A 12,655-nucleotide genomic window follows, 5' to 3' on the forward strand; every position below is an offset into this window, starting at 1 on the left:
ATCAGTGTGTATTAGCAATGAATGCTGATGATTCTGATGTCAGCCCTAAACTGACTGAACTTATGAAGATAAAATTCCATACAAAATATGCGCCTAATGTTGTGTATTGTTTCTCATTAAGTACTGTGTATCAACTGGAGTATAGAGTGGAACAATTTTCTTGCATTTTAAGAGGTAGAGATCCACACAAAACAGAAACAAATACTAAGACTAACAAAAGATTGTATTCAAAAATATATACATGTACATAAAAGTCAAACAGAGTTTACTTTTTTCCTTCAACCATTATGATATGATAACCAAATTTTGTTTTCACTGGTGGGTCTGTGTACACTGGACTACTGACATTTGAAATAGGCAGAGCAAATGCTGCATCTTGGAATGGACCCACCATTGATCCTCTAGTCATCCAACCCAGATCACCCTGAAATGTAAGAAACAAATGAAAGGGTAGTAATATTAAACTTTTGTGCACAATTTTTCAAAATACAGGGATTTGAAAAGTTCAAAAGTCAGTTTGGTAATGTGTGATGAAACCTTTGTTGATAACATTTAAACAAAACTATCTTCTTTATTAACAACAACCACAAATGTACTTCTACCTCTGTATGAACTCAATACTTTTAGTTTAAATTGCTGCTCATTTTCCTCCTAAAAACACAGGCTGTATTTGCCCATAAATATGAGAAATTGGGATAACTGTGTCAAAAGCTCAATAACTAAATTTATGTGGTTTCATCTTTATTGTAGACACAAATGTTCACGTTTGATTTTGTCCATTATAAATGGTTTTCTGAAAGCCTGAAGCAGTGAAAACAATGGGTTTGTTTATAAATAACTTCTCTGTTACCAGTCATGATTTTCTCTGTATGAAAACAAGTCATGCTCTGTGTTAGGCCTTTAACATTATCTCTGTTGACTACATCTAAAACCCCTTTGTAACTGTTTGTTTATATACTGTATACTGTGCATAAAAAACCATGTTTGATGTTTACAATGTGTGAGAGACTGTACAAATGGACTGTGAGACAACTGTAAGTACAAGTTCTTCCAAATTTTGTCACTAACATCATTTAAAAATCAATACCCAACTAAAAATTGAGTGTTTTTTACATATTGCAGTTAAGTTTACAAAAAAAATTAGGACCTGTCACATCAAAGACATTACATAAAAATGGCATAGTACACAGAAAAAATTAACTTGAAAATGGGAAATCATTTCCTGATACACATTGTGTAAAATATGAATAAAAATAATTAAAAAAACCATGTTTCAGGATTATATTTCCCTCACTGAAAATTACTAAGACTATAGAGATCTTAGATAAAATAAAAAAAACTGAAGACAGGCTATGACTCACCAGTAGATGAATAACGGATGGTGCATTAACACATTAAAACGCCTGAAAGTTATACTACCTTTAAAGCCCTGCAGTGACACTGATCGTTTATGATGAGTGTCTAGGCAGACAGGTGGAGGGGTGGAGAGGAAAGACAAGCGGAGTAGGGTAGGGAAGTGCTGAGGGAGGGGAGGGTTACTGGTGGAAAAAGGAGGCAATTACTGAACAAGGTAGCAGTGGCAAAATGTGAATAAATACTGGCAACAGAAACAAATCTGATGCGAGAGAGAGAGAGAGAGAGAGAGAGAGAGAGAGAGAGAGAGAGATGGGGGGGGGGGAGCATTTAAAGTTTCAGGAAAAAGATGTCAAATGAAAAGACAGGAACAGGTGACAGTCAAGAATGAGGGTGGTCATTAACAGTAATTTAGGCCAGGGGAATCACAGGAATGGAGGTGTGCTGGAGGGATAGTTCCCATGTCTGCATTTCCTAGAGTTGGTGCTGGAAGGCATTACACAAGGGGTACAGGTATTGAAACAGCTGTTGATGTCATTGGTATTGTGGTGTGAAGCACTCACATGGGTAAACATGTGGATGGTTTTCACACTGACACACATCAGAACACTAAACATTAGTACAGCACAAGTACGAAGTGACGTGGCTGCTTTCACACATGATTGTGCCGTGAGTGGACAGGAAATATCTACAATGCTGTAACTGGTGATTGGTGCATGTAAGGAGACTGGACTATGGCAGGGTATTCAAACCTAAGTGCCTACTCATTGGCAACCAGGTACATGTGGGTAATCAAGCAACCAAGCAATAGCTTACGTAATCATACTGCCAAAGCTGAGTGCTTGAGGGACAGGGGTGGCCAAGTGGTTTTTAGATCTGCAGAAAGAATGCAATAAGGGCTACCTAGCAGATAGTTTAACAAACCTGTGCTGCCTGTAGGTGAGCTAATGGGTGCTCACAGGTGCCTTGTTCCATGGGACACTACTGGAGCAATCTGGACTTGGAGATGTGCATAAGCTGTACGGGCCACAGAATACCATGGAGGGGTGGAGGTAGGTTATCTATCAGTGCATGACAAAGAAAGTCAAAGGTTTGGTGAAGGATGTGGTTGAGCCTTTCAAGGCTATGAGCTGTGGCATGTTAGGTGATAAGAAGAGAATTTATTGGGGGCTGGTTCACAATGGTGATATATTTGTTGAGTTCACAGGAATAAATTACATGGAAAAAGCTGTTTCTTTACTATCTGGAAAGGTTACTGTCTCTCCTGCAAAGATGCTGGCAAGGTTGTCAGCCTATTCAGTAAACTCTCAGTTTCCACCACAAATGAAGGAACTGTGGATGTCAAGGCTGCAGGAGTGAAACTTTTTGACTCAGACCACGTGAAAGGTGCCAAAATGTAGGTCCTCTTTGGTGGTTGGTGCTTTTGATATGGAGATATGTTGTTACGGAGCCACTGAAGAGGTAGAGATCAATGTCTAGGAACATAGTTCATTGAACAGAGAAGGACAGGAAGTGGATTTAGGCATAGATATTGAGGCTGTAAATGAAAGCGCAAAGACTTCCCTTAATATGAGTCCATCTTATAGATATGTCATCAACAATCTTGAATCGGAAGCAGACAACGGGTAATGGTAACGGTGCTGGGAAGGATTCCTCTATTACATATGATGTTATCCATTGGTTTGCTATACCATCAACTTCATAAAACTTAAATTTATTTAGAACACTGTGATTCACACAGTCAATGCCTCAGGTAGGTTGCAGAAAATAGCAACTGGCACTATTTTATTACCGAATGTTTATAATATTTGGTGAGTGAACATGTAAACAGCATTCTCAGTAGAGCACCTCTCCTGAAACCCAAACTGTGATTTCCTGAGGATACTATTCTTGCTAAGGAGAAATACTATTCTACAACACATCACCCTCTCAAATATTTTGAAAAATGATAGCAGTTGGATGCGTGGCACAAAGCTGTGTTCATTGAAAGCTCTGTGCAAAGGACAGCAGTTACTTGACAAGTTCAGCAGGGATAAATGACCACATCACTGATTGTGAAATACAAATTTAAATCTATTTACATATTTCTAAACATTGAGCAAGGTGACAACGGTCAAGACTGGAATGGAATTTGAGACGATGGAAGTTCAAATGCCCATCTGGGCATCCAAATATACACTTTTTGTGGCTTTTGTAAATCATTTAAAGCTAATGCTGGGATGATTCCCCCAGTAGGGACATGGCTAACTTCCTTATCCAACCTGAGTTCAAGGTCCATTTGTAACGAGTAGTCAAATTCGTATAATTTTTGGGTCATAAAACTTGTTGAACTGTGTAGTCCACAACTCCCATGACTAATTATTCTGAAATGTTCTGCTGAAGTATCACATATCAAACAATGGAAAGTCCAGGATGGAGTAACAACAATGTGAAAATGATAGCATGCTACCAGCCACATAGAGGAGACGCAAGGGAAAAAGACTACTACACATTTAAGCTTCCACATAAAAAGTCTTTCTTCCAAAACAGAAAACACACACACACACACACAGGGCTACCACTGGGCTGCTGGGGTCCAGCATCTGGAGACAGCAGTCGTGTGTGCATGTGTGCTTGTATGTGTGTTTCTATTTCGGAAGAAGAACCAGCAGCTGCAGACAGTACCCATGTATGTCTGAGTTGTACTTTTGTGAAGGTATGTTCTACTTCAGAAGAGATCTTTTTGTCCAAAAGCTTAAGTGTTTAGTAGTCTTTTCATTGTGCCTATCTGCGACTCAATGCCTCCTCTATGGGCTGGGTTGTAATCTACCCTTTTTAAATTGTTGTTAAGGTATAACAAGTTCTAACAAGCATGCCTTCTGTCTCACAATATAAATATTAACGGTATTTTGAATGATTAGCCACTGCAATTGCGGAACACACAATTGAACCGAATTTATGATCCAAAGATGGTCAGAGTGTGACTAAAATCAACAGTACAAATACAATTAGAAATACAGCTGTGTATTACATATTGCAGTTCCTAACAAGGAATATTTTATATATTCCCTCTTTATCCATCACTGCTAAACTTGGGTTACATTATTTAGATTTTTTGTATCATGATATCACTGCTAAACTTGGGTTACATTATTTAGATTTTTTGTATCATGATACTACGAGATGTGCGTATCTGTGCAGAAAAATTTCTCACCCCTTGTCTTGCCTTGTCTTCACTGTATTGTGCAGCAACTTCGGGAAACTTCATTCCACCTTTCAGTTTCTCCAAAGCTTCTAGAGCTTTTGACTGTTTTTCACATAGTATATGTCGAACCTAAGATAAGAAAAGAAATAGTATCATCAGTTTAAAATAATAAATAAGGCACTCACTAACACAATTAAATTGCATTGATCGCTTTTTAGGTAGACACAATTTAGTTATTTAATTTTAATTCACTGTTATTGGAAGATAACTCCTCTCATAATAATACAGAAATAGGTGCATATCAAGGCAGGATTTTTCAGTGGGTGAAGAATACCAATACATCTATATTGCATGGTGTTCTATTTATCTGATGACTGCCTGTGTGGTGCAATAGATGCCAGGCAACGAGCACTCCGTTGCCCATCAATCAAATGCCACGTCGCCCGTCTACTGCTGTGGTACAATATGACTACATTTAAAATGTAAAGCAAACAAATTTTGTACTCGCCCTTGTCACTAAAGAGATGCTGGAAATGCCTGCAATTATTTTCCACGCATTTGTGACATCTACTCAAGAAATTATTAATCACACAATGTAATTCTCTCATACTGAATTAACTGATTCACAGATATTAACCTTGAGTTCCTCTATTGTGTGAGGATTTGCTGTGTACATTTTATCCTTTAGTGCACCACATAAATAAAAATCGCACAGAGTTAAATCAGGACATATGGCGGGCCAGACAATGTTACTAATTACTCTTTCATTGAACACATAATGAATTGCGTGCAAAGAAACATTGGCCGTAAGAGCCCTCGCCGAATCCTGTTGAAAAAATGTGAAGCTTCATTCACTCAGTTCATTAAAAAACTGTCACAAAATGTTTTGCACACATCTTTCACTTGTAGCTGTGTCAAAAAAAATTGAGCCTATTATTCTGTCACCACTATCTGCGCACCACAACCCTATTTTCTAATCATGAAGAGGTTCCTCATGAAGCACAACAGGTCAATCTGTGCTCCAATGTCAACAGTTTTGAGAATTAACATACCCGTGTAAATGGAGCCAAGCCACATTTGAAAACAGAATGTGTGTCTTAAGAAACATTAACAAAACCTAACCCTGTACGCAACATCAACAGGTCGAAGTTCTTGTACTTGATACTTTACAGGGCATTGGCACAAACAGCTTAGCACCTCTTTGTATGGAAGTGCATGATATCTGTGTCTGCTGCAAAAGTAGTCTAAGAAACTTTCTAGGGGAATTTTTCAGGCTTCTGTGAGCACTGTATGTCGTCGTTTACGCTTCTTGTCTTAAACATGTCCTGTTTCATGAAATTCATTCACTAATTTTTGAACTGCATCACGACTTGGAACTTGAACACTTGGAAACATCTGCTCAAACAATCTCTAATCAGTACTAGTGGGCTCTGTACACACATAAAAATCATAAATAAATACTCATTGTGAAATTCAATAATACAGTCTTGCCATTGTTCCACTCGCAAACTTCGCTGTTACGCTCATGATGCCTGTTTCACACCTCGAATGACACTGGTCAACAAGGCATGTATGTCTGTATGGCCTTCAGGCTCAAACCCACAAAAGAAGGGGGGCATAGTGCAGTCCCAAGAGATCCACTCGAGTGGCTTCCATGGCTGGCCTATAATACTCTGGGCAGGCAGTCATCAGATAAATGGAACACCGTGTACATAAAGTGAGATACGAGAGGGTACCTTTTGCTACTAGTTCCATTCACAGATGGATGACTGTTGATATGTATGAGTGGGAACTGTAATAACTCTAAACTTAAATAGTATTTATCAACCGTGCAGAACCATTATGTGTAACGAGCTGTAGATATATTGATTTAACCTTTGGAAAATAGTTTCTAAAATTTTGTACATTTGTTTACATGAGATGTTCAGAAACTGTCATTAGCCATTACAGCACTAGGGTACTTTCTCCCATTAGCCAATCAGATACATAACCATTCATTTCATGCTCAAAAACTTCATTAACATAACCAAATGCAAACAATGTCCTTAAGGATACTGCAGCACAGGTGGTGTGTGTTTTAGAAGAAATGTCTTTTATAGAAAAAAATTAAAGTATCCTACTATTTACTACTTCTCTGATTAAACAATGTGCTTATTGCAGCTTACACTCCCACATATTGTTATGTTTTGTGTGAAGTGAACACTGTTATATCAAGACTTAGCTGCTAATCATTGCATCAGCAAACATTTTGTCAGGATCTGACTAGATACCTCTACAAGGATAAAATTTCCTCATCGATAACTTTATTATCTATGAATAATCGGAGATGGCCGTTACCATAATATACATAATAATTATTTACATAATGAGTTCTAGAAGTTAATAATAGGTACAGAATGACAAATTATATAATTTGTGTCCAGTCCAATACAACTGTAACTGATCTGGGAAGTGTAATGATCATTCCAACCCAGACAACAGTAAAAGAACACAATACAAATTCAATAAACACATTGGCACTCCTATAGTGAAACAGAACATAAAATTTGTACAACATTCTCAAAAAATGTGGAAGGGCATCTACGCCTAACAGGTTCATTAACACAATAGAAGTCAGTCTTGTGCGATTGTGAATGATTCCAAAAAATAAACAATAAAAGCTATCTAAGAGACACTAACATCAGACTGGGAAGGAATGTTAAGATCTGATGTCAATGTCGAGTTCATTTAAGAAGTAGCTTGACCTCCTATTGGGATGGATGGAGGAAGGATGTGGGAAGGTGTATGGCTACGGCTTTGTTTCAGGAACAATCCTACCAAATGTTTAAATGATTTAGGCAAATCATGGAGAACCTAATTTAAATTAGTGAAAACGTGAGTTAAATGTAAGTTCGGTGGTTAAGCCACTGCCACTCACTCGCTTGGCAACAGAAAAAAAAAGAATGAGTGGAGCTTAAAAGTAATGAACATATAGAAACGCTGTAGCAGACTAAAGAATGTAATTGTAAGACAATAGACAACAGGTTTCATAAATGCCTCACAAAACTGCTCAGAAGGCATTACACTGAAAGCAGTTTCTGTAAACATGAAGTATACCACTTTAAACATGAAATTATCTGATAATTCAATGCAGTCTATATTACCCAGATAGATGTAGGAATATTGCACACAAGAATAAAGCAAACTAAAACCAAACTGCTCGGGTCAACAGACGAGTCTGATTCCACCCATCGGCTTTGACCTGTGACGCAAGGCTGTTGTGGTGTGTGACGTCACTATGGCGCAGAATTTAGTTTGTGAGAGTGGCGTGTTTGTAGGTGTCGTTTTGATGTGATCATGGTGCTCTCTGGTGGTGTGTTCACGTGTTGTGTGTTAGGTGATGTTTTTGGTTTAGTTCGCATGTGTGGCATGTTTATAGGTGGTGTATTGTTGCAGTTGGTGGTTTTGCCTGGTGGTGTGTTTATGGGTAGTATGTTATGTGGCGTATGGGGTTCGTTTGCCTGGTAGTATTGCACGTGTGTGGTATTGGTAGTGACTGTGCTTTCAGTGGAATATTTTTCAGAGGACGACCGAAGAAAGGCAGAAATACTGAATTCAGTGTTCCGAAACTGTTTCACTGCGGAAAATCGTAACACGGTCCCTGACTTCAGCCGTCGCACGGACGCCAAAATGGAAAATATTGAAATAAACGATATCGGAATTGAAAAACAACTGCTATCACTTAGTAGCGGAAAAGCATCCAGACCAGACGAGATACCCTTAAGATTCTACAGTGATTATGCTAAAGAACTTGCCCCCTTTCTATCAGCAATTTATCGTAGATCGCTGGAAGAACGTAAAGTACCTAGCGACTGGAAGAAAGCGCAGGTCGTTCCCATTTTCAAGAAGGGTCATAAATCAGATGCGAATAATTATAGGCCTATTTCGCTTACGTCAATCTGTTGTAGAATAATGGAACATGTTTTGTGTTCTCGTATTATGACGTTCTTAGATAATACAAATCTCCTTCATCATAACCAACATGGATTCCACAAACAGAGGTCATGTGAAACTCAGCTCGCCCTATTTGCCCAAGAAATTCACAGTGCCGTAGACACTGGCGAGCAGATTGATGCCGTATTCCTGGACTTCAGGAAGGCATTTGATACGGTTCCGCACTTACGTTTAGTGAAAAAAATACGAGCTTACGGAATATCGGACCAGGTTTGTGATTGGATTCAGGATTTCCTAGAAGAAAGAACACAACATGTCATTCTTAACGGTTCAAAATCTGCAGATGTAGAGGTAATTTCGGGAGTACCGCAGGGAAGCGTGATAGGACCTTTATTGTTTACAATATACATAAATGACTTAGTTGACAACATCGGTAGCTCCGTGAGGCTATTTGCAGATGACACGGTTGTCTACAAGAAAGTAGCAACATCAGAAGACTCGTACGTACTCCAGGAGGACCTGCAGAGGATTAATGCATGGTGCGACAGCTGGCAGCTTTCCCTAAACGTAGATAAATGTAATATAATGCGCATACATAGGGGCAGAAATCCATTCCAGTACGATTATGCCATAGGTGGTAAATCATTGGAAGCGGTAACGACCGTAAAATACTTAGGAGTTACTATCCGGAGCGATCTGAAGTGGAATGATCACATAAAAGAAATAGTGGGAAAAGCAGGCGCCAGGTTGAGATTCATAGGAAGAATTCTAAGAAAATGTGACTCATCGACGAAAGAAGTAGCTTACAAAACGCTTGTTCGTCCGATTCTTGAGTATTGCTCATCAGTATGGGACCCTTACCAGGTTGGATTAATAGAAGAGATAGACATGATCCAGCGAAAAGCAGCGCGATTCGTCATGGGGACATTTAGTCAGCGCGAGAGCGTTACGGAGATGCTGAACAAGCTCCAGTGGCGGACACTTCAAGAAAGGCGTTACGCAATACGGAGAGGTTTATTATCGAAATTACGAGAGAGCACATTCCGGGAAGAGATGGGCAACATATTACTACCGCCCACATATATCTCGCGTAATGATCACAACGAAAAGATCCGAGAAATTAGAGCAAATACGGAGACTTACAAGCAGTCGTTCTTCCCACGCACAATTCGTGAATGGAACAGGGAAGGGGGGATCAGATAGTGGTACAATAAGTACCCTCCGCCACACACCGTAAGGTGGCTCGCGGAGTATAGATGTAGATGTAGATGTAGAGTTAACGATTTTGGTTTTGTTATGTCGACGTTATTGTAGTTTTTTTTCTGTTTGTCGTGTGTGAATTTTAGTAAATTGCTTTGTTTATGTCTTTGGTAGGTATGGTTATGACTGACAAGGTCAACAGTTTTCGGTTGTCGGCAATGATGGGGCACAGTGTGTTGTCTCTAATAAAATTTCTTCAACTATTTGGATTTTTGGATGCAGTCGTGAACTGTTCAGTGTGTCATGAAGAAATGAGGCTTACTAAAGTTGCGGCGTCTCAGACCAGGGACGGCTATATGTGGAGACGTCGTAAGGATAACAGGTCAAGGGAAGTGTTCGATTCCAATCTCGATTTTCTAGGTTTTTTTATGATATATTAAGTGTAGTGGTGGTGAAAGTTTTGAGATTTATAGTGTGGTATTGGTGTTTGATTCCAGTGGATATTGTTTTTAGTTGATGTGGTCGTTTTATATTATCGTTTTTGTCGTTTGGTTTAGTGGCGTGTGTTTATTTTTAGTTTGTCCCCAGACGTCATTGGTCAACACAGACGGGTGGAATCGGACGTTTCCATCAACCCAACTGCTCAATACCACCAACAAGTGATCCAATTACTTCAGTAGCATTAAATATAATGGGCAATGAAGATAATATTTTAAAGCTTTGATAACTTATATCATCAAATGCATACTAAAGAAATGAAAGTAAATCTTTTATTTGAACAGGTACTGTCAGTGTTTCAAGAGAGCAACATACAGTGAGTACCACAAATTGTGGACATTAAAACTTATTACTTCTCAGAAAATATGCTCTTCTCTTCATGCTATATGCTGCAATTAGTGAAAACTAAACACTGCTTTTCAGAATTTACCTTAGAGTTCCAGTTTATATAACGAACAGAGTGTTAAATATGGAGCAATTATGGCCATCAGGTTACACTACAGCTCAGTCCAAATGTAAATGTGAGACAAAGGTTGTTGTAACTGATTATCTGTATAGGGTAGCCAAATGCATATGGCCTTTCCATATACAAAGCACGTCTCATAATAAAAACAATCTGCGAAGACAATTCAGAAAACTGGATTACATAATAGATACATTTTGTTGCATGAAGTGAGGGTGGCACTATGTAACCCTTACCACCAAAACATTTTATTTCAAAACCATTAAATTTGCCAATTACAACTCAATTGTCATCTCGAATTCTAATCTATATCACGGGCTATGATAGAAATAAAGTCTGTCCCCACAGACTAGCCCAAAAGTGATTTCAGCATGTGGTAAATGCTGCATCAGAGAAATTGTCGTCAACTTTAAGTGAAGTTTTTTACCATCAACACATCAATGACGACATTTATTGAGCTTTTACTAGTCTGGAGCATTTCTCATGTTTTGGAAAATTTTGTCAACAGAATATTGTGTGTGACACCAGACTAGCTTGCAGAAAATGGTATCAAACCACCACCAACAACAACAGTACTTTAGTTATGAGCCAACAGTATGGGCAAAGTTGTATATTTCTTACAGTCATGCTACCAAGACCAATAGTCACCTCCTTCTGTGGCCAAGTATTTACTTATCATCGTGCATGAACTGCTTTCCATCCTACGGTTTCACACCTGTATCACTAATTTCGCAGTATGCTCTCCAAAACTGCAGTATGAAGAACCCAGAGTTCTGTTCATTTTGAACTCACTCGCTTGCATGCATTGCATTGAGGAGGAATCGTCCAGTCACACCAGAGAGAAAAAAAACTGCAACATAACTTTAAACGAGGCACAGATTGTGCCAATAAATGAACACTGTACATAACATTTTGTGAACGAAAGAAAACAACTATCCCTGGTGTGAATATTCGAGGCTAAGTCTAACATAACTGACAAAACTGTGCGGAAACTAATTTTAAATTCTCGTAACTTTAACTTGATTGGATCGAAAACTGCTATTCATCTATACGGGGAGTGATTGATAAAGCAATTAAAATTATAAACGCACGCTCCTGCTTTCTTCATCTCTTTGTTGCAGCTTCAGTCCACAAAACGTACAACGCCCGTTACAGTAACTATGAATGGAGGAAGGCAGCAGGTATTTGTTTCAATAAGCAATGACAAAGTAATCAATAGAGTTTTGCCCACAGCTATTAAAAGACCACCCAACAGATTCTGAGCGTGTACACTCCATACGCCTTATTAGAAATAAGGGCATAACATTTAATGTGATACCACTGAAGCTAACCTTTACTGCTGAGCCACCCTTCTTTTCTTTGCCGGCAGCAGTTTTCGTGTCGTCAGCTGATTTTGAGCCACCCTTCGCACCTCCCGCTCCTTTTTTCGGAGGCATAGCAACACTGAATAAACTATTAATTTACTCCAGAAAGATTAAGATTCCTCCAATGTTTTTAACTTTGCCTGTGAGTTTTCGGCTGACGTTTCCTACATCACAAACCATGCGTCGTGTTTACGAGCTTCTCGTCCAAACTCCAAAATACATCATGATGTACACAAAGGTCTCAGACTGTGCATGTGTGCAAAGATCAACGACCGCAAAAGTTTCACGTTTTGAATCTCTGATAGGTTGATGAGTTTCTATTGGCAAGCATCGGTGGCGAGAGGGAAGGTCCCAGTGACAAGATGGAATAAATATTTCCGACCGAGCAGTTCAACATTCAGATTAGCCGATGTTTCAGATTTAAATATGACTTTTCACAAGGTATGTTCAATTGACAGTATCAACTCTGAGTCACAAATTGGGCATAAAGCGTTATTTGTTTTCGTAGGTGAAAAATGCAACACTCCACAAATAATTTTCAGAAAACTTTATTTCAGTTCAATAAGTGGGTTCGAGTTATCATGTCTATCTTAAGATGGCTAACGCTTCCAATTAAATTATTTCCGTCAGTCACATATCTTTCGCTTCTGCACTGCACAA

At 38.8% G+C, this 12,655-nt stretch overlaps 1 protein-coding gene across 1 annotated transcript; it reads right to left on the minus strand.

Annotated features, from left to right (window-relative positions):
* Positions 1-205: 205 nt before the first annotated feature.
* LOC124595209 (peptidyl-prolyl cis-trans isomerase NIMA-interacting 4) lies at positions 206-12,242 on the minus strand. Its single transcript, XM_047133848.1, has 3 exons — positions 11,963-12,242; positions 4,547-4,666; positions 206-424 (listed from the first exon to the last, which is right to left on the minus strand). Exons 1-3 carry the CDS (start codon positions 12,065-12,067, stop codon positions 266-268), a joined length of 384 nt encoding a protein of 127 aa, XP_046989804.1. The 5' UTR covers positions 12,068-12,242; the 3' UTR covers positions 206-265.
* Positions 12,243-12,655: the final 413 nt, after the last annotated feature.

The sequence above is a fragment of the Schistocerca americana genome, chromosome 2 (genome assembly GCF_021461395.2).
Source record: "Schistocerca americana isolate TAMUIC-IGC-003095 chromosome 2, iqSchAmer2.1, whole genome shotgun sequence".
In the NCBI taxonomy this organism is placed as follows: Eukaryota; Metazoa; Arthropoda; class Insecta; order Orthoptera; family Acrididae; genus Schistocerca; species Schistocerca americana.